Source organism: Acomys minous, assembly GCF_964271855.1.
Source record: "Acomys minous genome assembly, chromosome: 12".
Classification (NCBI taxonomy): Eukaryota; Metazoa; Chordata; class Mammalia; order Rodentia; family Muridae; genus Acomys; species Acomys minous.
The window spans coordinates 17,112,086-17,138,418 of record NC_140493.1 but is presented as its reverse complement, the minus strand read 5'-3'; the positions used below and the strand labels follow the sequence as shown (position 1 = coordinate 17,138,418).

Genomic DNA, 26,333 nt, shown 5'->3' with positions numbered 1-26,333 from the left:
CGGTGTGGGAGAAAGCAGGCGGAGAGCAGCAGGCCTGGGTAGGCTGGGGTTGCTGAAGATGGAAAAAAAAATCACAGCCTCAGAGTGACACGTGGAGGCATGGGTGAAGAGTTTAAGTGGGCTAATGGATTCCCTACGTCCACACAGGGTCACTGTAGTTCCACTGACCTCCAACTTCAGAAACTTCAGGACCTCTCCTGGCATGCTGGACCCAACATAACGTGGCAAGTCCTGGCCTCAGTGGATTGTGATTTTGCCCTGGGAAGGGTAGTCTGTCCCTCCAGCAGTCAAACAGGACTCCATACTTGACTCAGTGCCTCCACCTCCAGGAAGCCTGCCTGACCCTGTTTTGTTCTCACTGCTAGGACAACCGTGGCACAGGGGCTGAGGTGTCTCTGGCCTTACCCATGGCTTTTCTCTTTACTTCCCACAGTACAGATGGAGGCCGCCACACCCACAGATGCTAGCCCCCCTGAGGCTGTGAGGATGACTGAAGCCAAATTGGGGCTGGGACCCTCCCGCCCCACCCCCCAGCCTAGCATGTCAGTTACTATACAACCTATGTGATATGGAGTGCCCTGAAGGCATGGCTGGCCACGACACCAACCTGAGACCTAGCAACAGAAGAAGGGCAAGTGGGTGTAAAAGGTGGGAGGGAGTTGGCAGGCCCGACTGGCCTACTGCCAGTTTGGGAGTCTAAACACTGGATGGCTAAGCCAGCACTTCCTGGGACACTCTGAGAGTATTCTGAGCTGTGAGTTTGGGTCCCACACACAGACAACAGCAAGTCACCATCTCTCTACTGACTGACCCAAAGGCAAGGCAGTTCTTAACCCAGAATCAGGTGGGAGAGGGTGTAGCCTGCCTGGCCACACAGCATCCAGGGCAGTATGAGCCCCACCCAGGGGCCAGACCCACTCTTGCCATCTGCTGTCATGGTAGCTGGAGACCTGTCAAAAGCCCCATGGGTACTGCTCCCTGGTCCCTCACCATAATGGCTCTCTTCATGATCTCCATGGTTTTCCCAGGCAACTGCCTCAGACTGAATGCCCTAGAAAAAGGGCCACTCAATCCCAGTGGCCAGCCTGGCCACTTCCCAGACGAGGCTCAAGAAGGGCAGTGTTTTGTCTAAGGCTGAACAGCAGCTTGATGGTGATAGAGCCAGGTGGTGGAGATAGAGCCAGGTGGTGGAGATAGAGCCAGGTGGTAGTGATAGAGCCAGGTGGTGGAGATAGAGCCAGGTGGTAGTGATAGAGCCAGGTGGTGGAGATAGAGCCAGGTGGTGGAGATAGAGCCAGGTGATGGTGATAGAGCCAGGTAGTGGAGATAGAGCCAGGTGGTGGAGATAGAGCCAGGTGGTGGAGATAGAGCCAGGTGGTAGTGATAGAGCCAGGTGGTGGAGATAGAGCCAGGTGATGGTGATAGAGCCAGGTAGTGGAGATAGAGCCAGGTGGTGGAAATAGAGCCAGGTGGTGGAGATAGAGCCAGGTGGTAGAGATAGAGCCAGGTGGTGGAGATAGAGCCAGGTGGTGGAGATAGAGCCAGGTGATGGTGATAGAGCCAGGTAGTGGAGATAGAGCCAGGTGGTGGAGATAGAGCCAGGTGGTGGAGATAGAGCCAGGTGGTAGTGATAGAGCCAGGTGGTGGAGATAGAGCCAGGTGGTAGTGATAGAGCCAGGTGCTTTCTCTTTGCCTCCTTGGTACCCTCCTACTGTAGCTGTGGCTCCGCAGTCCTTCTCGATACAGGAATCCCAACATTGGAAAGGGTCAGTTCTGGGCTTGTAGACCTCACTGCACACCCTGTGCCCAAACTGCTCTGTGAAGGGTCTGGAAAGAATCCCTTGACCCACAAGCTGCCCGCCTATGCTGCTTCTGGAGCACGGCTATCACACAAAACCAGACCTTCCCCTCAGGTGGAGCCATCACCACATACACTATACTGTAAAGATGCCAAAAAGGAATCACAGAAACTCAGGCAAGGCCTGGAGCCCCCCCCCCCCCCAATGCTACAGCCTGAAGGGGAAGCTGTTCAGCCCTAGGACCTCCCCCTCTGCAAGAGGACAGAATGGAAGTTTAAGCACTCTTGTTTGTGGCCATCTTAAGGGTTGTGTCTGTAGGGTTGGTCCCTCGTGCCATGCATCCTTGGTCCCAGAGTCCCGGCAGGGTAAGAAGCCGCTAGAATTGTTAGTCCGTGGCTAGCATTCTCTCCACACCAGCCCCAGGGCCTCTCACTGCACAGTGCTATGGCCGTGGTGCATCTCAGCCGTTGGCCCAAAGTTCAAAAGGTCACTCAGGGAGGCTGGCATGCTTAACCTGGTGCTCCACCCTGTGGCAGGGCCACCAAAGGGAATGTCAGCCCTACTTGGTCCACAGGAATGCCACACCAGCACTTCGGCCCACAGGAGTATATATGGTGGCTTAAATTCAGCTCTCCCCACAGGCCAACCTGGTCTACAGGGACTTAGCCTGTCTCTCAAACACAGACATGATGGAGATAGCAGGGTGGTGAATCTGGCTCCCGGGGAGGATCAGCAGCCCTTGGAAAGTCTCGGCCAGAGGTGAATTCACCCCTCCCCCCCAGGACACCTGAGCCGCATCCCGGGAGGTGCTCAGCCTCAGCCTGGCCCTCAGTCCCTGCTTGACCCTGTGCCCCTGAGGCTGGTAGAGATGAGCTTCTCGGGCCACCCTACATTAGAAGTCTTTCCTGGTTCACTCTCACAGTGGGCGGTCTGGGTCCCTGCTGTGGCAGTTGCAGGGCTCTGTGTGAACTTGGAGGAAGGTGGGCAGGAGGGCTGCGATAAATTAAGGGGGTGTGAAGAGTCAATTGAATGCGGTGGGACTAGCTGGAAGGGTTCTAGAGCCTCCCTAGATGGAAACACATGATCTAGAGAAGGCAAGGGTACCCGGAGTCCAGGCAGAGCCACACCTGAGAGCATGTCATCAGGCACAACCCGGTCACAGTACTACGTACAGGTCACAAGCTGGCTTGCGGTACCTATCTTCCTCCTTGTTTACAGCCAGCCTCACAGCTGCTGGAGCAGAGCTGAGATAGGCAGGGCCATCTCTACATCCTCCAAGAGTATTACATCTCTGTCCCCCAGGGCTAAAGTAAAAGCTAGACCCCCCCCCCATAGTTGCCTAGGAAACCTTTGCTCAGGACCTCCTGGTCCACAGACAATTGCAACATATTGTCCTAGTTAGGTTTTCAAGCCGTATACAATGTAACGACTGTGAGAGAGGCAATAGTGTTGGTTAGAAGCTGCGACCCAGCCTGGACCTCAAAGTCATACAGACCTGAGTTCGAATCCAGCCTCAGATGCCTTGACCTGACACCTGGGCCTGACCTTCCCACTCTCTCATTCCTACGCAGGAGATGGCTTGGCTTGGCCCCTGTGCCAGCAGCCAGGGAGGAAAGAGACTCAACAGGAGACTCCAGATAGGCTGAGCATGCCAGGCCCACAGGACAGGTCCTTCTGGAAAGGATCCCTGGGGCCCATGTTCCTAGTCTAGAGTCAACAAGACAGTTGGCCAATTCTCATTCTAAAGGCTTTCATTTGAGCTAGACCTCAGCACGTGTCCCAGGTTGGCTTTAAACTCTTGATCCTCCTGCCTCAGCCTTGAGTGCTAGAATAAAGCTTTTTTTTTTCTTTTAAAGACAGGGTTCCTCTGTGTCTGTGTGTAGTCTTGGCTGTCTTGAACTCACTTTGTAGGCCAGGCTGGCTTCGAATTTACAGAGATCCTCCTGCCTCTGCCTCCCAGAGTACTGGGATTAAAGGCATGTGCCACCACCACGCCCAGCTAAGACAAAGGCTTTTAAATCTATTTTACACCCAGTGGCCTCCTGCTGGGGGGTAATATGAAATCTCACCTGTCCTCTTCGTTCCAGGGACCTGACCACAGGTAGCAGTTTCACTTGGGTTTGGTGGTGGGACTTTTGAGCACAAAGAAGGGTAGATCAGGAAGCCGTATTGGAGAGAGTTCTGGAAGGTGATGGAAGTCCTGAAGTGTCAACCGACATGACTCCCAGGGGAGTCCAACCATGCTCCAGCCCCTGGAGGGTTTCACAACCTATAACCGAGGTACTGCCTAATTTATGTCAACTCGATACAGGCTAGGATCATCTGGGAAAAGGGAAGCAATAAAGATTGAGAAAATGCCCCCATAAGACTGGTCTGTAGGCAAGTCTGTGGAGTATTATCTTGATTAAGGATTGATGAAGGAAGACGCATCTCACAGGGAGTGGTGCAACCCCTGGGCTGGTGGTCCTGGGTGCTATAAGAAAGCAGGCTGAACCGGGTATGGTGGCGCATGCCTTTAATCCCAGTAGTTGGGGAGGCAGAGGAAGGTGGATCTCTGTGTGAGTTCCAGGCCAGCCTGGTCTACAAAGTGAGTCCAGGACAGCAAAGGCTACACAGAGAAACTCTGTCTTGGGGGGAGGGGAGGGCAAAAACAAAGAAAGAAGGAAAGAAAAAGAAAGAAAGGAAACAGGCTGAGCAAGCCACAAGGAGCAAGCCAGTAAGCAGCACCCCTCCATAGCCTCTGGTGAGCATAGGTTCTCGCTTTGGTTTTCCTCAATGGGCTAGTCTGGGATATGCAGCCCAAATAAACCTTTTCCTACTCAAGTTACTTTTAGTTATGTATTTAGCATAGCAATATAAAACCTAACTAAGATAGCTGCCATGGCCACTTGGGAGGCCGCTGGCTTCTAGCATCTTCATCTCCTAGTCTCAGCCATGGTTGCGGTACATCTGCACTAAGTAGCCTCAGCCACACACCTAGCTGCTCACAGTGAGTGTGCCCAGAGTGCTGGACCCCCCTGGTCCAGCAGAGCCCTTCTTTGGAATTCCTGATCTCAGGCCGTACATCTGCCTGGATGCCTCCAGGGTCTTCCTGGAAGCTCACTGCCTCCCAGACAGCAGCAAGATTGGCCCAAGTTTGGGGGAATCCACACTCAAGGGCAAGGTGACCCTGGGTGGGTATGGGGCTTGGGGGAGGGGCAGGCTGAGCTGGAAGACAAGGAAAGTGAGGGAGCTGGGAATGCACCTGTACCCACCCCCATCCATCGGCCAGCCTGAGGGGAGGCCCCCAGCCCCACACCAAAGAGGGAGGACAAACAGCCGTTTTGTCCTTGGCCAGCGGGCGGCCTCTATTACACAATGACCCTTTCATCAGGCTCACGGAGCCCTGGGCTGGGGTTTCATCTGACAAGGGAGGGCGCCAGCCTCTTGTCCCCTTGGGAGGGGAGCTGAGCCCTATCCCAGCCGGACTCAGGACTGTGCAAAATGGAGGCGTCCAGGGAGCCTGCTGTAGCTGTTCCACCTGCCTGGGAAATGAAGAGGTTAGTGGGCTGGCTATAGGCTGCACAGAGGGACCCTGCTCTGCACATTTCCCCCTGACCCTCTGCTGACGGATGAGCAGCCTGGACCCAAACCATGCCCTGAACCCTGGCTTAAACCCCAGCAGGGCGTCCATATCCACCAGGACACCTGCAGTGATGTAACCCTGGTCCACCTGCCCCACTAGGCCATCCTGAGGCTTGGAGAGCAAGCAGGAGAGGACAAGGCCAGAGAGACAGAGGCAGGAAGCATCGTTTCTAGACATCTGGTCACCTGCCTCTTTGCACTTGTGACAGCTGGCTGTGCCACTTCTCCCCTCTGGGATGGGTCACCCCAGAGAGAGAGAGAGAGAGAGAGAGCCATGAGAGGGCTAGTGCCAGAAGGACAAGATGATGACTTGGTGTCTGGGTGACCTCATCTCTCAGGACCCCAGTATTGTGTCTGCCTCCCCGTGGTGTCACCTGGGTGGATGTGGATGACGTTGTCTCCCTATTGTGATCCTGTTTAGTTCAGCCAAAACTCTTTCCTCCTTTAAAATCCTGTGGGGAATTCTATGAGAGACCCAAAGAACACTCTAATTCCCTCCTGGGTGACTGTTTCCTCTGGACCGACCTCCCTCGGAGTCACTAAAGGCAAGTTTCCCATCTTCCCTCCTCCTGCTACCCAAGGAGGGCCACCTGTCTCCTGAATTGTGCCTAGCACCAGGTTCTAAACTGAGCACTGGTCCTGAATCTTCTCCAAGTGCTCCAGGTCACCCTGTGAGGCTCTCATGATGTCAGAGAAGTGAACTAGAATCAGGATACAGGCACACCGGAAGAGGCGGTGCTAGGATTTGGCATACCTCTTGGTCTCCTGGACTCCAAGGAAACCAGGTTAGGAAGGCTTCCATCCTCCAGCTTCTCCCACAGTCAAAACTCAAAGGAACACACACACACACACACACACACACACACACACACACACACACAGGGACTGGGAAATGTCCATCCCAGAATATACCTTGCTCCCCTCTCAGCTGGTGAGCCTTACCATACCACAGTGGGTTTGGGGTAGTTTTTCTGTGGTTCCAGGAGCTTCCAGCTGGAAGGTTCCCTGGGAGTTAAGCTATCCTCGGGTGTTCGAGCTCCAACCCTGCTGGGCCAGTATTCTATGAGGTGTCCCACCGCACGTATCCAAACCCAGAGACTCACGGGCCTGGCCAGAGTCTTCTTTCCGCTATGACTGGTGAGGAGACTGAGGTCCAGACAGGCACCACCCTCCAGGTGACCCACACTGCCCCCCTGGACCATGATGCCACAGGAGTGGCCTGATTCAGCGCCCATCTCACCAAGGGTCATGCCCACAGGGCTTTTAGGATTGTGGTCAGCACCACCAGCAAAGCCACAGCAGGAGCCAGGAAGAGGCCTGGCTGGGCCTGGGGAGGATAGTGGTGAGCACCCTCTGCACCCCCAAGCCAGGTGGTCGGTGAGTAACCATCCTGTCACCCATGACTCACTCGGCTCCCCAGAGCAGGCGGTTACCATGACAGGCTCTACCGGAAGACATGGGGGGGGGTCATCACAGCCAACTACCACATCTAGGACAGGGAGACCAAGACCGGAAGGACCAGCCCTTACAGTAGCCCAGACTGGTTCTGGCTCCAGGCTTAGGCCAGGCCCTCATACCAGCTGACCCAGCACTACAAACCCTTCTTGTGGCCTCAGGCCCCATTTGCCTTCCCTTGGTCCCGCGTGGATTCCCCACTGGGCTCCCACTCTGCCACACAGGGGTAGGGGTGATGGGAGCAGCCTCTCACAGCTGGGTCACACTTAGAGTCTGATACAGGCTTAGAGCCCTTCCAGGCCAGCACACCCGTCCAACATGATCAGTGGCAGAGGCCCAGGCATGTGTCTGGGATTCACTGTGTTCGGATGTTCACCCAGCATTGGGAGCTGGGTGAACATCTCAGTTGAAAGGGGCAGGATCAACTGTTGGCCAGTGTCTGTGATCCTAGCAATGCGACCCAGAACTTTCTGGAAAGTTCTCTCTGGAAAGTTCTCTGGAACAGAACAGAGCCTCCACTCAGGGCCCCTCCTTGCTGGGCATATGGAGGGCTGAACCAGCGCATTCTCCCTTCCTGTCATGGCCGAACCAGACACCATTAGTGATGAAGAAGGGACCTGATTCCCCTTGCTACCCTCCAGCTACTACCATCCAGGTTGGCCCCAGCCCTGGCCTGGACACACTTGAAAAGCTGCTCCCATGAAAGAATTTCAGCCCCCCAAACTGGCAGTATAAGTCAGGAACAATGTGGGCACAGACTGTGGAGGTCACCCCACTAAGCTGGAGTGGGCCCTCAGAGGCATACTGGCTACCAATCTGCCAAAGAGCCCTGCAATTGCTGTGGGGCAAACCACTTTCGCAGTCCTCTCCTTTCAGACCCAACTCCTGGCCTCCACCCCTGGACACCTCCCCAAGGCACACCAAACCTCAGCTGCTAGCCTCCCCAAATGATTTCTCAGAGTGAATGCTGGCTCTTCAGCAAGGCTAAAATGCTTAAAGGGGGAGGCCTCAGGAGCTCCAGAACCCCCACGGGAGCCTTGGAGTCCTAGGCCTTGTTGGCAGATCCATTTCAAGTAAGGACGATGGAAGCAGGATTCTTCTCTTTGGCCAGGTCCCCACTGATCAGGCGGTACCCACGAGCCCTGAGCCCTGCCCCGGGAGGCCTGCTACTCCCCACCCCAGGCGATGCCTCCGCAGCCAGGGCTGCCCGCCGGGCCTGGAGCGCTCCCTCTGCCCGGACCTTGTAATTATGTTCCACAGCCGGGGAAACCGCGGGCCTCGCAGCATCTGGCTGCGGTTGCGAACTTTTGTTTCAAGATGCGCGACTATTTATAGAAGGAAAACTGGTAGGATAGTAATTTCCTAGGAGCTGGAGGAGAAATTGGCCGCGTCTTTATTAAAAGGGGGTGGGGGCGGGGCAATTTATCAGGACTGTGGCCGCGGGGCGGGAAGGGGGTGGTGCAGGGAGCGGGAAGGCGGCTGCCGCCTCTGGCCGCGTTAGGCGACCCCGGACGTGGCCCGCGTGTTAAGGAGGGGGCGGGGGAGGGGAGGAGAAGGAGAGGGAGCACTGGCTCTGAGGTTTAATCAGTAGCATCCAGCTTCAATTCCCCCAAACGGCGGTTCCATAAATCAAACTTCTTTTTAAATCGGAGGCCAGAGCATATGCGTCCCATTAGGAATCAGGCGAAGCCACCGCTGTGCGGACGCGCCCCCTCGGCTCGCAGGACCAACTTGGGCCCTGCCCCGCGCTTCCCTTAGCCTGGTGGGCTCTGCCCTACCCCACGCTCGCGCGCCCTGCTCCGCGCACTTCCAGGGCCTTGATACCTGGACCCTGCGTGACCTGAGCGCACAACGTGCGCGCTCTTCTCCTCCTGGAGAGGCGTCTAGCAGAACACAGAGGTCAAGGCCTCCCCGCACTGGCTGGGTAACACAAGGGGCCACAGAGACTTGGGGAGGGGGACGAAAACCTGGGCGCGCTGTCTGGTGGGGCACAGCATGCACGTGCCTGCCAGTGTATGCGCCGGGAAGCGGATGTGTGCACGTAGCTCTCCTTAGTGCGGCACGGCTGTGCGCGTCCCGTGGGCTAGTATAGCCCAGAAAGAGGGTCTCCCGCTGGTCCAGGATCCTGCCCGGTCGGGACTGGCTAGTTCCGGCCTCGCGCTCCGTGCGCATAGCCTACCTAATATGCAGGGGCAGCGGGACCACTCTCCAGCCACCTTTTCTCTGACCCCTAAGCTACAATGTCTCGTTGTCACAACTGTCCCCCAGGTGATCTACCTCAGCGGCTTTGGCTAGCAAACTGCACCAAAGGCCCCCCAGTTTCTGTGCGCGCAGATCACCCAGCACCCCACCAGGACCATATTGCCACCTCCTCCTCCCTCCTTTTTCCAGTAGTGGTGGCCAGGGGCTCCCTCCTGCCCACCCAACCCGCCACCCGCGGCACTCACAGGTAGCTGCCGCTGGACAGAAGGAGAAAGATCTGCGGGCAATAGACGGAGACCAGCGCGCTGCGCGGCGACAGGAGGAGCATGGTGGGTCGGCGCGGCTGGCTGGTCTGGGCAGGCCCCACCCGCAGGGCTCCTGCGCCAACAGAGGCTGGGGTCTCCGCGGCCCTCCCTGATGCAGGGCAGCAGCGCTGGGCGCTAGGGGCCAGGGCTCGGTGGCTGGGGGACAGTAGTCGCCCGTGTCACGCCTCCAGAACCGCGCATCTTGCTGTATCTGGGCCAGCAGCAGACGCTGGGGCTGGAGTTCGGGGCCTGGCGGGGGACAGTGGGCGAGTCTTAGTGGCTGTCTGGTCCTCTGTCCGTCTGTCGGTGCGAACCGGCTCTGTCTCTCACTCTGGCTCAAGTCTCCAAGTCTCCCGAAGCGCGCAGCTGCCATTGGACAGGCCGCCCCTACATCCGCCTCCTCCGCGGGCGGGTTTTTTTTAAAGGGGAGGTTGACCAGAGTGTGCGGCGGGTGCCGCCCCCAGGGTTTGCCCAAGTTGCCTTGGCCGGGATACCCTTGCCACAACCTTTGGCGAGAAACAACACCGCTACTGAGAGCGCATCTCCCGGAGGCACCGCGCGGAGGCGTGTGCGCCTCTTAGGGGCAGTGCTCAGCAGCGTGTGCTCATGTGTGCATGCATGTGCTTGCATGTTCCTGCAGAAGCATGGGCGGCATGGAAGGCCGCAGGTGTGTGTGCACAGATGCTCTGTGTGTGTTGTCCCTCTGCCTGCATGTACCGTGGTTAGGGGTGGCTGGGTGGGGGTCCCTCTCACCGCACCTGGGCCAGGTCTGTTCTTGTGCCTGCACTACCCGCTTCATGCACCTCTTTGGAGAGGCAGCCGGGAAGCGCCCCCCCCACCCCCCACCCCCCGTTGCTGCTCTCATCACACAGGGCCCTCACCTCTGGCTTCTTCGTCTTTTTTTTTTCCTTTGAAGGGTTGGTTGGTGGGTGCAAGGCAGATTCTTCTAAACCACCCCTTACTTTTCTAGTAAATATTTTTTAGAGCCTAGAAACGGACTTGGGGTCCCACCTCCTATTTCTGCTGAGCTCGGCTTTATTGGAATGTCTTTCTATAGAGGTATACGTCAAGAGGAGGGAGAGTCTCGGAGCAGGGAGGACAGCAGGAAAGGGAGGGGGGCCGTGTGTGGTCCTGAAAGTGGATCCCAGCTCCTGGGTTTGGCATGGAAGTTCCTGGGCACCCAGGAGTGAGGAACCTCCCTTACCTCCCGACACCCCCCCCCCCACTTTGGCCCTCTGCTTCTTCTGACAACAAAAGCAGGAACAAGACTAGGGCAAGGCTGGTCCTGGCACCTCAGTGACCTTGGCTGCTCCCAACCCTACCTTGGCCTCCTCCAGTACTGCAGCTCCATGCCTAGAAACCTTAGGTTAGGCATTGCGACTCCCTACTGGTATTGTGCTTGGAAGTTGCTGAGAATCCAAGGCACTTCTGTTCTGCCATTGTGCGCGAGGGCTGAATTCTGGTTCTTGCTTGTATGTGAAGTGTGCAGGTGGGAACGAATGTTCCGGTGGGATCTGGAGGCCCCACTGCACATACCGAAGCGTGCAGCAGAGGCAGGCTCGGAAGCCTCCATCACAAAAAATACCCCCTTCCCAGAATAAGCTATCTGGAGGAATCCCAGAATGGCTCTCACCTTTGATCTCATGATCACTGGTGATAAGAAAGGCCTCGCTGGCCTGGCAGATACCACAATATTCCACCACCATTACTTAAGGCCAGGGCAAAAGCCATCAGGACTAATCCCTCGGCAGCCCCAAGGGGAATACTACCATCACTTCACTATTTTCAGATGAGGGCAAGAGGTTGCTCCAGGGTAAGAGGGTCACTGAGGCGCCTGCCAGAAGTGATGTGGGATGATGTCTCCTTCAAAGAGATCTCGTTCACACCACCTATCCTTTTACGTCTCAGGGGAAGGCCCAGCTACCTTTCCTGCTCACCTGATGGATGCGTGCGAGCAAACACACACACACATACACACACACACACACACACACACACACACACACTCCTTTTGCAGGTCTCAGGGTGGCTTTTCTGGCTGTCATTCAACTTGATCTTTGGATTATTTTTTTTTTTTAACTCAGAAGTGGGCAGCAGTTTCTGGAGGGAGAATAGTTCTTTCTTGGGGCTCCTGGGCAGAAGAAAGCTTGCTCACTGCTAGAAGTAATGTTCACAGGCAACTGGGGACCCTTGGGGTCTAATGCACCCGTTCTCTACTCAGCACCGCCCACCATGCTGTTCAGAACAGCCTGATGCAAAATCCTACTCCCGTAAGGTGACAAAAGAGGTACAGAGACAAAACCTAGGAACCACTCCACGGAGCCCCCCAACGTCGGGAATCCAGGTCCATCTGCTGACCCCTTTTTCCATTTGAGGCCTTTGCTAAGGCCTCTTCTTGAAGAACTGGTACCACGAAGAATGGTCAGCGCTGGAAGCCAGAGTCAGAGCCGGTGGAGTCAAGCCTCAGCTCAAAGGCCTCCGTGCCAGAGTTAGGGAGCTGGGACAGCCTGGAACCTTCTCCCAAAGGGCTGTGGATCCCTTCGCAGGCCCAGGAGAATCATTGCAGGCTGCCTAGAGTCTGGGAAGCAGTGGCCTGCCCACCCCGCCCCCACCCCCAGCAGGCTCAAAGCTTGCACCCCTCACCTTCATAAACAAACACCCAGGGACACAGCCTACTCACACAAACCTACAATAAACACAACCACCAGCAGTCGCAGACACTCACGCCCAGGGCTTCAGGAATAAGGCTAGTACGGGACTTGACTTCCAACCTTGCCTCTGAGGCCACCAGGCTTGGTCCCTGCCCCTCTCTGGGCCTTAATTTCTTCACCTGTAAGATGGCGGAGGTGCAAAGGGCTGGGAAGGGTGCTGATCTTCAGCTACTGTTTCTACCTCTCTCCTGGAAAGCCGGTCTCCCAGGTACCGGAACCCGCCCCTCCTACAGGTCTGGTCACTGGCCTTCCCAGGGCCACGGTAAGACAGGCTTCCAAGCGCCTGGCGGCACATAGTAGGAGCGCGTGGCGCGGGGCGAGCGCAGCTGCCCACAGGTGCTCGGGGTGGGGTTGGGGGTCTGGTCTGGGCCAGGCCGCCAGGAGTGACTAACGTCTGCGAGGTGCACTGAGCTCCGTTCGGTCACACTGCCCCTCCACCCCCAATCCGGGGAGGCCGAGACAGATTCTGTCTAAAAGGAGATCGCGGCTCAACAGGTAAGGACTCGGCTGGGTTCAGGAATGTGGAAATACGACTCGGAGCAGCTACGGCGGCGAGCAGCGAGTGCGGCCCGCCTGGAGCCCGCCCGCCCGGCCGCGCCAGGGGGAGCGCGGCGAGAGGGGGCCGGGCGCTGGGCCCCGGGAGGGCGGGGGTGCGGGCCCGGGACGGAGCCCGAGGCTGCTGCGCCAGCCCCGCGGCCCATCCTGAGCCAGCCGGACGAGTTGTCAAGGTAATTTCAACATGTCCGGGTGATGGATAGAGACGCAGGGCCGCGGCGGGTGCAGGGCCTGCGCGCTCGCGGCGGGTGCGCGCCCCGATCTCCCCCGCCGGGGATGCCCCCCGCCCCCCGCCCCCCGCCCCCCGTCCAGGCGCGCCCTTCGGGCGGCGAGCGCTCGATCCGGGCTCGGCGCCCAGCGCAGCCCGGGGGAGGGAAGGCGCGTCCCATCCCCGGGGCCTGGAGCCCAAACAGGTGAAAGTACGCGCCCGGCACGCTCGCCGCTACCCGCGAGCCTCGCTGCGGCCGTCCACACGCCGCGCTGTCCCTGCTGCGCCCTGGGCTCCGCGCCCCTCTAGAGGATCCCTGGCCCTGGGGACTCAGATAAGTCTCCGTGAGGGGGGCGAGGGCTGGACACACCGGCCAGCCCGGTCACTCAAAGAAACGCCTCCCCCTCCCAACTCGGGTCTCCAGGTCCACTGGAGGAGGCTCTAGAGGCTGCCGGCTCCCCTTCTGCCGCCCCCCACCCACAGGAATACTCACCCGAGCTTCACGTAGAGGACGCCAAAGCAGAGAAACACGTAAAAGATCCACTTTCGAAAGTTTCTGTGCATGATCCAGGGAGGGGGGCTGCGCCATAGACAGCTGCGGCCGGAGGGGACGCGCGGGCGGGCAGGGGCCGGACAGGGGCCAGGGGGCTGCGGGAGGACCACGCTCAGCCGGCGCTTCTGCTCGGGCGGCGGGCGACGCGCGGGCACCCGGCACGCGTTGCCACCATGGTGAGCCCTGGGCGCCGCAGCAGCCGCGTGCGCCCGGAGGGGGGAGTGACCCAGGCCGGGAACCGCGACCTCGGAGCCCAGAGGAGTGACCGTGGGGCTCTGTAAGCGCAGGCCGGAGCTGGGTGCAGCGGTCGGGTGGGTGGGCGGGCGCTGCCTCCACTGGGCTCAGCCGCCTGGGGCCGTGCGCGCCTCACGGTGCGCCGCGGCGGCCAATGTGTCCGCACTTGTCCGCCTCCCCAGGTGACTCGCGGCCCCGGCAAGCGAGCCGCGAGCAGGCGAGCGCGCCCCAGGTAGGAGGATCCGCCTCCCGCCCGCCTTCCTCGCTCTCAGCGCGCTCTCTCGCGCGCGCTCCCTGGCTCTCCCCTCCCTTTACTCCTCCCTCCCCCGTGACACACTAACGCATCTAACCCCGCGCCCCCCCTCCCCAGGCCAGCTCCCTTCCGATCGCCCTCCCAGGACTGCGTGGGAAGGGGGGGGGGAGGGAGAGGAGAGGGTGCGGCTCCAAAGAGACACCTGCGCTCTTCAGAGCCAGTGAGGGTGGGGGTAGGGGCGGGGGCTAAGAAACTACTAGCCCAGGGCCTGGTGGTCACTCGGTTTCCAGTTTCTAGTCGAAGAGGGATAGACCACCCACCGCCAAGTGCAGACATCTTCTTCCTAGACATTGTTCACATGGGGGCTTCCAGGGCCACACCCCCGGATCAGGCATCGCTGCCTGCCCAGCAAACTTCGTGAAAGATCGGTCCAGCACCCAGCGCGCAGACTGTGCAAGCAGTCTTAAAGATTAGCAGACACACTAGTTTACCCACCCTTAAGAGTGGCACCACGACAGAGACTCAGAGAAGGTTATCAGAAGGCGGTCCTGGAAAGCCCCAGTCTGGGGGTTCTCAGTCTCACTCTTCAGGGCTGTCGGATGCGAGACTCAGATCTGATTCACTTTTAACAGCCAGAGTGGGAAGATAGACTCACCTTGGTGCCTGGCACACCCTGTGTGAGTCTGGCTCGATTCTGTCCCGGACAAATGGATGTCAGGGACACTGCGTGCTATAGATAGATCTGTCCTAGCTCAGCAGACCAGACATGTGGTGGTGGGTGGGTGGGTGGGGGGGCGGCGGTCCAAAACAAGTTTTCAATCTCTTCAGCCCTGGACAGCATCAAACAGAGCTATTATGACAAGGGGATGGACTCGTCGTCGTAGTCTTTAAGGACTAGCCAATACCCAATTACCTAGTGTGGAATTGAGGAGGATACGAAGAGGTGTTGTCCTCAGGCCTACCTAGCCCAGCTCATCCAGGAACCTCAAGCTCAGAAGCTACCCTTCCCTGCCCCTAATCCCCTCTTAATCTCTCCAAATCCTCTGAACTTTTGCCACGACCCGGGAGAGAGCTGCTCCTGGGCCGGAGGTTCAGAGGCCCGCAGGTGCAGCTGTGCAGAACGTTTCTTTGGGTTGGAGGACCCCGTAGAAAGGAGACCTTGGATATCGCAAGCAGGCAAACTAAGGCACAGATGTCAAACTGTAGTAGCAGTCCCGCACCACTGTCGCCTGAAACCAAGAACTCTGGACGTCGCATAAGTTGGTGGGCAACAAACTGAACTGGGCCCGGTGGCGGGAGCGAGCGGAACAGCCCCGGAACTTGGCAGGTGGCTGCTGCCACCCCGTGGCGACAGTGAGCGACGCTTGCAGCCGGAGACCGGCTTGAGACTTTCAGGGTGTTCCTCCCCACTCCCCGGGTCGTCGCCGCCAATAGCTTCAGTCTTGGTGTCGGTTAGTGAGACAAAAGATTTGTGTGGCTACAGCGGGGCTGGAGCAGGGAGATCACCCATGTGTCTCCCACCTGGGGCCTTAGGATTCCCACCCCACCTCCAGCCCTGCCAGGTCCCAGAGGCCCAAGATAGGCTTGGTCTTGGGAGTCTCCAGGAGGGTTGTGTGCGCGAAAAGTGGGTGCTCCTGTTTGTAGACGGACTGGACCTGCTTCTATGCCCTTGTTTCCCCAAAACAGAACGCAGGGTTGTCAAACGCAGTTTGCAGGGTCTGCGGCACAGCGTCGTGTCGCCCCCTGCCGGCAGCCGGCGGGAAGCGGCACCGCCCAGGCATCCTAGGGGACCCGTAATCACAGATGGCCTTCTGCTCACCATTTGACCTTGCAGTTTGAAGAAGGTATGATTAAGGCTTGGCTCCAAGGTCCCCCGCATATGTCTGTGGAACAAGGTGGAGGCTTGCTTCCACTGAGGGAGCTTCTCTCCGTAAGGCTGGGATGAGACTGGCGTGAAGAGGACAGAGCCAGGACAGTCTGGTTGTCTTCAGGCTCAGCTATCTTTGCCAGTGTGACTTCAGGCAAAAATTTAGACGTCTCCAGCCTGGAGATCATCATCGCGGCCTTCATCGTCGTCGTCATCGTTGTCATCATCATTATCACTACCACTACCACCATCATTCGTTCCTATACTCCATGGTGTTTTTCCTGTTGTGTCCAACCCCCCAAATGAACATTCAGTGATGGGTGAGTGCATATCTGGATGAACGGGTATGTGGTTAGATGATGCGTGACTAGGTAAGTGATGAACGGATTGGTAGGTGGGCAGGTGAATGGTACACGGGTGCATGGGTAGGTGGGTAGGAGTGACGCGTACATCCGTGAGTGAGTGCTTACTTAGGCGGTGTCTTATACGGGGTTTCTATTGTGATAAAACACTATCACAAAAGCCAACTCGGTGAGGCTTCGTTTCAGTATAGTACTATATTACCGTCAGTCACCAAAGGAAATCAGAGCAAGAATTCAAGGCAGGAACCTGAAGGGGAAGTCCCCAAAGGAATGCCGCTTACTGGCTTGCTCCTCAAGGTTTGCTCAGCCTGCTTTCTTTCTTTTTTCTTTCCTTTTTTAACACATAAAACTGCACAAACGTTTATTGAGGGAGGGGGCGTCAGTCCTTCTTGGCCGCTGCCTTCCTCATGGCTGCCAGCACGTTGCTAAGCTCCTCCCGCTACCTCTTGGCCCGGATGTGCTTGCCCACCCGTTTCTTGATGAACTTGAGCACGCGCTTATCCTTGGACACCTTGAGCAGCTCCATGGCGCGCCACTCGTAGGGCGCGAAGCCGCATACCTCCCTGATCATGTCCCACACGAACTTGGTGTGCTTGGTGAGGCGCCCGCGGCGCCGGCTGTGCCTCGGCTTGCTGACGTTCTTCATCACTTTGTGGCCCTTGTTGAGGCCCACGGCAGGGCCATGGCTGCTGCTCTCCGATGGCGGCCTCGACAGGAAGACAGCCTGCTTTCTTAGGTAGCACCCAGGACCACCATCCCAAGAGTGTACAGACACTACAAACAGTGAGCCAATCTGGTGGGGACCATTTTCCCAATTGAGGTTCTTTTTTTTTTTTTTTTTTTTTTTTTTAGTTTTTCAAGACAGGGTTTCTCTAGGTAGCCCTAGACTTGCTTTGTAGACCAGGCTGGCCTTGAACTCATAGTGATCCACCTGCCTCTACCTCCCAAGTGCTGCGATTAAAGGTGCGCACCACCATGCCTGGTCCAAAATGACTCTTACTTATATCAAGTTAACATAAAACAGGCCGGCACAGTTGGTCCCTTATGAGCTTGGCACACAAACACATTACTTTAACTAGAACTTTTACTTTCTCATTTGTCCTCAAGATGCCTGCCTCTTCTTCCCTGAGTGCTGCGATTACAGGCGTGCACCGCCATGTCTGGTTGACATGATAATATTAATACTACAATATAAGACATCCCAAACTTTATTTTTATTTTCTTTAGACAGGACCTCTCTCTGTAGCCCTGCTGGCCTTGATCTCACAACAATCTGCCTGCCTCTGCATTCTGAGCACTGGGATTAAAGGAATGAGCCACCACGGCTGGAAAACATTCCAATTTTGAAAAGTCCCATATTCCATAAAAACTCAAACACAAGTTTGGTCTTTTAAAAATATCCAAGGTTTCTTTAAAAGTTCAAAGTCTCCGGGCTGGAGAGATGGCTCAGTGGTTTAAGTCTCAGCACCCGCATGGCAGCTCGCAACTGTCTATAAAGCCAAGATCTGACACTCTCACATAGAAAGTTTTGCAGGCAAAACACCAACACACATAAAATAAAGGTCAATACATCTAAAAGAGAAAATATTTTTTTTAAAAATTCAAAGTTTCTCTAAAACATTTAAAGTATCTCTAAAATCCCAAAGTTTCTCTAAAATATTCAAGGTCTCATAGCTGTGGGCTCCTGTAAAATCAAAGCCCAAGCTAAAAGTTTTCTTACTTCAAGAGGGAGGAAGCAGGGCACAGTCACAATCACATCAAAGCGTAGCCAAAGTCCAACCCTGTAAAGGGTTCAGCGCTGGTGATCCTCTGCCCTCTAAAGGCCAGCTGACCCAGGCACTTCTATGGCTCTCCCTTTCACAGCACACACAGCTTGCCTCCTAAACTAAGACTAGCTCCACTCCGCTGCAGTTGCCATCCTTGGTGGTCCTTCTGTGGTACTGACTGACATCTCCAAATGCTGGACCCTCTGCAACTGGGCTGTACCTTTACCGATAGTCTCTCCTGGATCCTCTTCAGGAAGACTGACCCTACCACTTGATGCCAAGCCTTAACTTCTCTCCAAGACCCCTTCAGTCCTGGGGCTTTACTTCAACTGACACGTGCATGGATGGGTGGGTAGATGGATAGATGGATTCATCTATGGATGGATGCATGCATAGATGCATTTATAGCCTCTCATGGTCTCTCATGCTGCCAAGCCTCTTCATGCATTCAAAACCAGTACCACTTGGGAGACTCTTACACATTATCAAGTTCAGCTACCAGCACAAAGTACTCTGGACCACATCATCCATGTACTCACCCCAAGGAAACATCTCCCTGAAGATTTGTACTTAACAATGCCAGTCTCTTAACCACAGCTGATTCTTCAGCTCCGACTGGCCAGCATCAATTGTCCCAGCAAAGGAAAGGTTTCACTTTAGTGGTTCTTAATTCAGAATATCAAATAAATGGCCATGAAATGTCATGAGCCAGGCTTCCATTGTCTGCACTGCTCTCAGTATTATGTTCAAGTAAGCTCTGAGCACTCAATGGCTTTTCCAGCATGAAGTCCCAAACACCTCCACAATCCTTTCCAAAACAACATGCTCATCAGTACCCCACTCCTGGTACCAATTCTGTCTTAGCTAAGGTTTCTATTGGTGTGACAAGACACCATAACCAAAATCAGCTTAAGAAGCAAAGGATTTATTTCAGCTTATAATTTCACATCACAGTTCATCATCAAGGGAAACTGGGGCAGGAATTCAAGGCAGGAACCTGGATTCAGGAACAGAAGAAAGAAGAAGAAGAAGAGGAGGAGGAGGAGGAGAAAGAAGAAGAAGAAGAAGAAGAAGAAGAAGAAGAAGAAGAAGGAAGAAGAAGAAGAAGAAAAGAAAGAAGAAGAAAAAATGAAAGAATGGTACTTACTGGAATGTGCCTCATGGCTTGCTCATCCTACCTTCCTATAGCAACGAGGACCATCAGGGATGGCACAGACCACAGTGATCTGGGTTCTTTATAGTTATTAGTCAAGAAATGCCAATCTGGTGAGGGCGTTTTCTCAATTGAAGTACCTTCCAAACGACTCCAGCTTGTGTCAAATTGGCATAAAAGTCTTATATTTTCCAGTGTATAAGACAACTTTTTTTTTTTTTTTTTTTTTTTGGTTTTTCGAGACAGGGTTTCTCTGTGTAGCCTTGGCCATCCTGGACTCACTTTGTAGACCAGGCTGGCCTCGAACTCACAGCGATCCACCTGCCTCTGCCTCCCGAGTGCTGGGATTAAAGGCGTGCGCCACCACGCCCGGCTATAAGACAACTTTTTAACCCTGAAAATTCTGTGCCAAAGTTGGGGTCATCTTATATGCTGGGTACTTATGTGCAGCATGCTTCATATGTCTGACACACATAGTGGGAGGTGCTGCAGCTGACTCCCCACTCTGTGTGGGGAGTATGAAGCAGGAAGGAGCAAGCTGCACACATCTTCCTGTACCCTGAGGAGGAGAATGTGAGCGTGGATTGGCTCTCCACCAGAACAAGCCCATTAGGCTCAGAGGGCTGCGTTTTTCAGGTTGAGTGTGGAGTGCATCTTAAAGGGGCAGTGTAGGCAGGCACTGACTATCTGCCAGCATTTAATAAAGCACCTGGCTGCTTGTGCCCTGCCTGCAAATAGACACATGCCCAAGTCTTCTGCACAGGGTTTGCGTTGGAAGAGGAGTAGCCTTATACGGCAAGTATATTCCAAATTCTGTATTTTAACTGGAAAAATTGGGGGTTATCTTATATGCTGAAAAATATGGTAGCTAGCACGGATGGGTAGGGGATGGATGGATAAGTAGGTGGGTAGATGGGTGCATGTATGGGTAGATGTATAGAGGGAGGAAATCATACATGGATATGTAGGTGAAACATAGATACATGTGTGCACGCATGGATGAATGAATGGGTGGAGAGGTATGGGTTGAGGAAAGTATGGGTGGGTGGGTGAGTGGGTGGATGAAGGGATGAACTGATGGGCAATGATTATGTGTATGGATAGACACATGGGTGTTATGAGAGGATGCAGCAAGCCATCCTCATGTGGACCAGTGTGGATTATGCAGATTTAATCAAATCTAGGTTCTTTGCCTAGGACATTCCCAGGATTTTTGTTTGTTTGTTTTTCGTCTTTGTTTTGTTTTGGAGACAGGGTCTCTCTACATAGCCCTGGATGTCCTGAAACTCACTATGTAGGTCAGGATAGCCTCAGATTCACAGAGATCTGCCTGCCTCTGCCTCTGCCTCTGCCTGAGTACTGGGATTAAGTGTGTGCACTGGCACACCTGGCAGATAGTTTTAAGCACTGAAAGGGAAGAAACCAGAATCTTCCTCAAGCAAGTGATTTCTCTGGGATGCTGGCAAGTGCCTGTGAATGGCCACACAGGGCTGGGCTGTGGGTGTGGGGAGATATGAAGGGTGAAAAACCTACTCACATTCAGTGGGCCAGCACTGTGTGCCGGGCTCCTTGACTTCACGGGCCCCTCTGAGTCCCCACAGGACCCCCACAAAACAGGTTACCCCTCATCCCCACACTCTGGTGGAGTCATCTGAATTCCATTTCCAAATGTCTAGAGCAGTGGTTCTCAACCTTCCTAATGCTGCACCTCATGCTGTGGTGACCTGCAACCATAAAACTATTCTTACTGCTACTTCATAACTGTAATTGCAACTGTAATTTTGCTACTGTTATGAATCATAATGTAACTATCTATGTTTTCCAATGGTCTTAGGCAACCCCTCTATAAGGGTCATTCATCCCCCTCCAAGGGATTGTGACCCACAGGTTGAGAACCACTGGCCTAGAGAGTCCAGTCTAAGGCACAGACCTGGGACATGAAGGAGCAGATGGACGCTTAGAGTAAATGAATAAAGTAAAAACCTACCTCCATCTTTCTTTCTCAGGTATGGAGATAGGGGTTGAAAAGAAAGAAGGGCGTCCTCACAGATGGTGCAGGTCCGCGCAGCAGGTGCAGGGTTCGAAAGATGAGGTCATCAATGCATTCTGAGGAGGAGGACTGTGTTCCAGAGCTACACAGAAATGTTCACCCCAGAAAGCAGCCTGATTGTGAGGAAATACTTAGCGCAATGTATTAGAAATACCCAAGCCAAGATCATCCAAGATGGTGTCCATCGAACACTGTGTCTGATCCGCGGAACAGCAGTGACTGCACAGCCACCAAAGGACCATACTGAGAGCTCCAAAACACAGTGCTGGTGTTTCCCAGAAAGAAAGAAATCTGTCACGTGGACCATCCATGCCCTCCCACCGCAGGACCATGGGACCACACTCAGGTGAGTTCCCAGGGACCCAGGGCCACCTCCACTGCTGTAACCAAGCACTGGACAAATGTCCTCATTTCTGCCACAGACAGAATTCTGCCTAAAAGTGAGCAAGCGTGGACACAGGTAGAGTTGATAGCCAAACTCTGTAAAAACAGGGTTTCTTAGTAGTTCCTGCTTCACAAATATGTCTGCCAGATATAATTGGTCAGAAGGCTGAAGACAATGCTCCAACATTATAGAGAGTTTTGGGTGACTGTCTGGGAAGTGAACTGTCTCTGTCATTTTCTCATTTTGGAAGCTGCGAAGTTGCACTTCCTCTTTATTCAGATAATTAATTTTATTCCTTCTCACATCTCTGATAGGGTTGAAAACCAGGTAGTTGTTTAGGGGTTAGATGTTTTTAGGTCTAGATAGACGTTTTTAGGTTGATAGAGATGAGATATGAAAGATATTGATTTACATTCAGAATTGTAGACTCACCAAGATAGGAAAGATGTTTTCTCCAAGGTTGCCAAATACAAGTAGGCAAAACGCTGCGAATGTAGCATTTATATAATCCCTAATTGTTTCCTGGTCCTTCTTGCTGTATGTAGTTCATTGCATATATGTGTAATAATATAAATATATATGTAAAAGTTTAAAAAATTAGAAGAAAAGATTTTAATAAAAAAACCCTACCCCCATTTCTCCTGACATCTATGTCCTCTGTGTCACTTAGACACTTGTAGAAGGAATCACCTGTGTCTGTATGGAAACATCTCCTAACGATAAAAAACCAATGGCCTATAGCTGAAGGAAGAACTAGGACGGAGGAGATTCGGTAGGCAGAAAGGATTCTGGGATAGAGCCAGGCATAGGAGGTTCACCTGTGAAGATGTGAGGGGGGGCAGATGCACGGTACCTGAGCAGAGGTAACCAGCCACATGGCAGAATGTAGATTAGTGTAAATGGGTTATTTTTAAGTTATGAGGTAATCAGAGAAGAGCCTATCTACATGGCCTAGGTATTTGTAAATACATTTTGAGTCTCATAAGTCATTATTCTGGGAGCATAGGGCCAGGAGGAAAAACTACCACAACAACTAGTTTGTCCCCCCAAGACCTTTGTACGTGCTGTTTGTTCCAACAGTCTTTCTCTAGCACTGCCTGGCCTCAGCTAAGCATTCCGCATCAGAGGGCCTCCCACGTTCTTCCCCCCAAATATACCATTGGCATTCTTTATTATGGCACTAGCTACTCCTCTTAAGGAAAGATGTCCTTGTTTTATCTGTCTGGCCTCCATTAGGATATAAGCTTTACAGGAACCACTGCAATGTCTATCTTGGTTAGTGCTCTATCCTGGAGGCAGAGAGTAAGTGTTCTATTAAGTAATTATTTAAATGAATTGAGGGGCAAATGAATGATTTTGCAGGAAGCATCAGGCAATGTGTGACCTGCAGTGTTTTGGGTTGGAAAGAGAGGGATCTGATCCAACTCCCCTGAACCTAGAACCTAGAGGTTAAGCACCCCCATCTCCAGCACCAGTCACATCTGGTTGTTGCTGTTCACACACACACACACACACACACACACACACACACACACACACACACACACTGACTCCTGCTGCTTTCGTATGGAATCCTGTGAGTGATGTGTGAGTGATGTGGTCACTGGCATTTCCTGAATCCCAGCAGCTCCAGCCTCAAGTGCCCTGACCATGCACTGGCCCTGGGTGAGCAGCTGGGGACCTCTAAGCTCAGGCAGACACAGGAACAGAAGCCGAGAGCGACAGAAGGGACCAAGATCACATTGCTGGGGTAGTATGCTGGCTTGTTTTATGCCAAGACTATGACACAAGCTAGGGTCATTTTGGAAGAGGGAACGTGAACTGAGAAATTGTCTCCACCTGATTGGCCTGTGGTGCATTTTCTCAATTCATTATTGATGTGGGAAGGCCCAGCTCACTGTGGGCAGTGCTACCCCTGGGCACCTGGTCCCAGATGGTCTAAGAAGCAGGCTGAGGAAGCCATGGGCGAGCAAACCAATAAAGCAATGTTTCTCTACGGCCTCTGCTTCTGTTCCTGCCTTGAGTTCCTGCCCTGACTTCCTTCAGTGATGGATATGATCGGGATGTGTAATTCAAATAAATCCTTTCTTCCTCAAGTTGCTTTTAGTCATGGTGTGTTCACAGCTGCAGGAACTGTTAACTAAGACAAAGAAGTATAGGAGCTCTCACCTGTGCCTGCCAAACAGGGTTAGGCTCTGGATGATGCATCACTCAACCTCTTCATGGGGCAGAAGCAGAGGGGAAGTACCCACAGCCACTGCTGGGAAGCCCCAGGCCGGGGAGGGAAGGGACACCAAGGACGGCCAGAGGTCAGTAGTAAAGTGTTATAAGGGACTAAGTGACCCCCAGAGGCACTGGGGAAGATGAGGGCAGGGGAAAGGGGGAGGTGCCCAGCCCGCAGCCTGGGAGATAGGTGCACTTAAAGTCACAATCTTGTGACACCATCAGGACTTACCCTCGTGGGCTGGGCCTGATTTCCTGAGTTCTCTAAAAGGGGGGTTTTCAGCAGCTGTAGCTGGAGGGCCTGTGAGAGAGACAGACAGGAAGGCTTGACCTCTGCAGTGGCCTTGAGGAGTAGTGGCCTCCTAGGGAGAAGGCTCATGGCCTCTAGGGGTTGGATGCTGTTGGAAACCAGCAGGGAAAGTGGGAGCTTCAGCCCTCCCACAGAGTCCTGTGCCTGCAACCAAGACTAGCCCAGAGGGCCTCAGTCCCTCCCACAGCAATGAACAGGGTCCTGTGCCTGCAACCAGGACTAACCCAGAGGCCCACTCCCGGAGACCTCTAGGTGGCCCCCTACCCATCAAATACCAGCCCCCAGCCATGCCAAGCTGGACTCCCAATGGGTCGGTGGTTAGAAGCCACACACTTAATGGTAAACATAAAACCAGCGTAGCAGAGTTTGGACACACAGAGAAGGAAACAGAAACCCAAACCCCAAGACAGTGTAAGCAATGGCCCCTGGCATGGACAGAGTAAGGGGTGACTCAGGAAAAAGGCAGGACCCCAAACACGGACTGCATGTTAGACTGAGGGCCAGGGGCTTAGTTTTCTGGCACAAGGGAGCTACTGAAGGTTTCTGGGTATCAGTAGTAGGCCCTGGATAAAGTGTTCCCTGCTTGCCTGACCAGCCAGGTCTGGGATCACGCTGAACCGGACTCCTCAGTAGTGGGGGAAGGGGGTTCCCATATGCATGCTGGGAGGTTCTGGAGACAAAATCTGATTAGGAAGGAACCTGGACCATAACTTCTGAGCCACCTTCTAGCTCCTGGCAGCTTGCACAGCTGTCCGGTTCTCGCACCCACCCACACCCTGTGTGTGTGTGTGGGTGTGGGTGTGGGTGTACACCAACCCCTATCAAGTGAAAGGCAGGGCCTCTAGGGAGAAGAAGGGAGTGAGGTTCTCCCCAGTGAAGAAGTGGGAGAGCTTTCACTGGATGGACAGTTATAGGTACTGATTCTTGAGGGATGGTGAGTCTCCCACGGAGCAAACCCAGGAGTTTGACAGGCCAAGAGTGGGAGGGTAGCCTGACCCTGGCCAGGACCATAATCTCCAGGAGCCTGCACTCCTGCACTGTAAGGATGTGGCCATCAGGGGGTGCTCTACAAGGAGAATTCCAGGATAGCCAGGGCTACACAGAGAAACCTTGTCTCGAGAAACCAAAAACCAAACCAAAACTAAACACAACAAAACCCCACCAGATCTATGTTTCCAACAGAAGCCCCTTCTCAGGCCAGGAGGGCAGGCCACAGTCTAGGTGTACCCTCATCTTGAACCCTGATCCAGCTTGACCTGCCATGAACTGAGAGGCAGTGTCCTAGATTGCTTCTCTTCTAGTGTAGAGCAGACCAGAGCACTGGGGTGTCTCTCTGAGTGTGAGGACACAGGGTCCACCAGGCATGGTCTATTTTGATAAGAGAGTATGTTTGTCATGACTCCTTGCTCCTGAGAGTCAGTGATACTCAGTTCATACCTTCAATCCATTATTTCTTTCTCTTTGACAAAGGTGACTAGGTCCCTCCTCCTGCTGGTAATAGGTGCCCTGGAGACTCTGTGTGTGTGTGTGTGTGTGTGTGTGTGTGTGTGTGTGTGTGTGTGTGTGTGTCTGGTTCCAAGGAACAAAAGCTCCTTTCAGTTCACCCTAGAGAACACTTTAAAAAATTTATTTCTTATGTATACAGTGTTCTGCCTTTATGTAATGCCAGCAGGCCAGAAGAAGGCACCGGATCTCATTATAGATGGTTATGAGCCACCATGTGAATCCTGGAAATTGAAATCAGGACCTCTGGAAGAGCAGCCAATGTCCTTAATCTTTGAGCCATCCCTCCAGCCCTGTAGAGAACACTCTTTAAATCTCCTACTGGGCCTCTGGGCTGTTTGTCAACTTGACACAAGCTAGAGGCATCTGGAAAGAGGAAGTCTCAACTGAGAAAATGCCTCCAAATGACTGTGGGTAAGCATGCAGGAAAACTTTTGGTTAATGGTTGCTTTGCAAAGGCCCGGCCCTCTGTGAGCTATGCTCCCTAACCCCCAATGTGTGGTCCTGGGTTGTATTTGAAAACCACGTGGAAAGCTGGATGGTGGTGTTTCACACCTTTAATCCCAGCACTTGGGAGGCAGAGGCAGGTGGATCTCTGTGAGTTCGAGGCAGCCTAGTCTACAGAGTGAGTTCCAGGACAGCCAGGGCTATACAGAGAAATCCTGTCTCAAGAAACAAAAGAAAACAACAACAAGGGGGAAAAAAACTCCAAGTTGAACAAAGCAGTGAGGAACTCCTCACAGCCTATGTTTCATTTTCTGCCTCCAAGTTCTGCCTAGCTTGAGCTCCTGCCCTGATGGGCTGTGACTTGGAAA

General features: G+C 54.0%; 1 protein-coding gene and 1 pseudogene across 3 annotated transcripts in view; both read right to left on the bottom strand.

Moving 5' to 3' along the window:
- The window catches only part of WNT7B (Wnt family member 7B), a 46,553-nt gene extending 32,568 nt beyond the window's left edge, over positions 1 to 13,985 (bottom strand). The window contains exon 1 of one of the 2 annotated variants that reach the window (XM_084750336.1): positions 13,353 to 13,985. In XM_084750336.1, the coding sequence (XP_084606462.1) occupies positions 13,353 to 13,423 (71 nt within the window). In that variant the 5' untranslated portion in view covers positions 13,424 to 13,985. Of the gene's footprint in view, positions 1 to 9,325; positions 9,730 to 13,352 lie in introns of those variants that run through there. The other variant, XM_084750335.1, reaches the window with a different exon arrangement.
- Positions 13,986 to 16,180: 2,195 nt separating this feature from the next.
- Positions 16,181 to 17,286, bottom strand: LOC311579589 (large ribosomal subunit protein eL36-like; annotated as a pseudogene). Its single transcript has 2 exons — positions 17,271 to 17,286; positions 16,181 to 16,902 (listed from the first exon to the last, which is right to left on the bottom strand). The product of its transcript is annotated as a large ribosomal subunit protein eL36-like (transcript).
- Between the last annotated feature and the right edge of the window lie 9,047 nt (positions 17,287 to 26,333).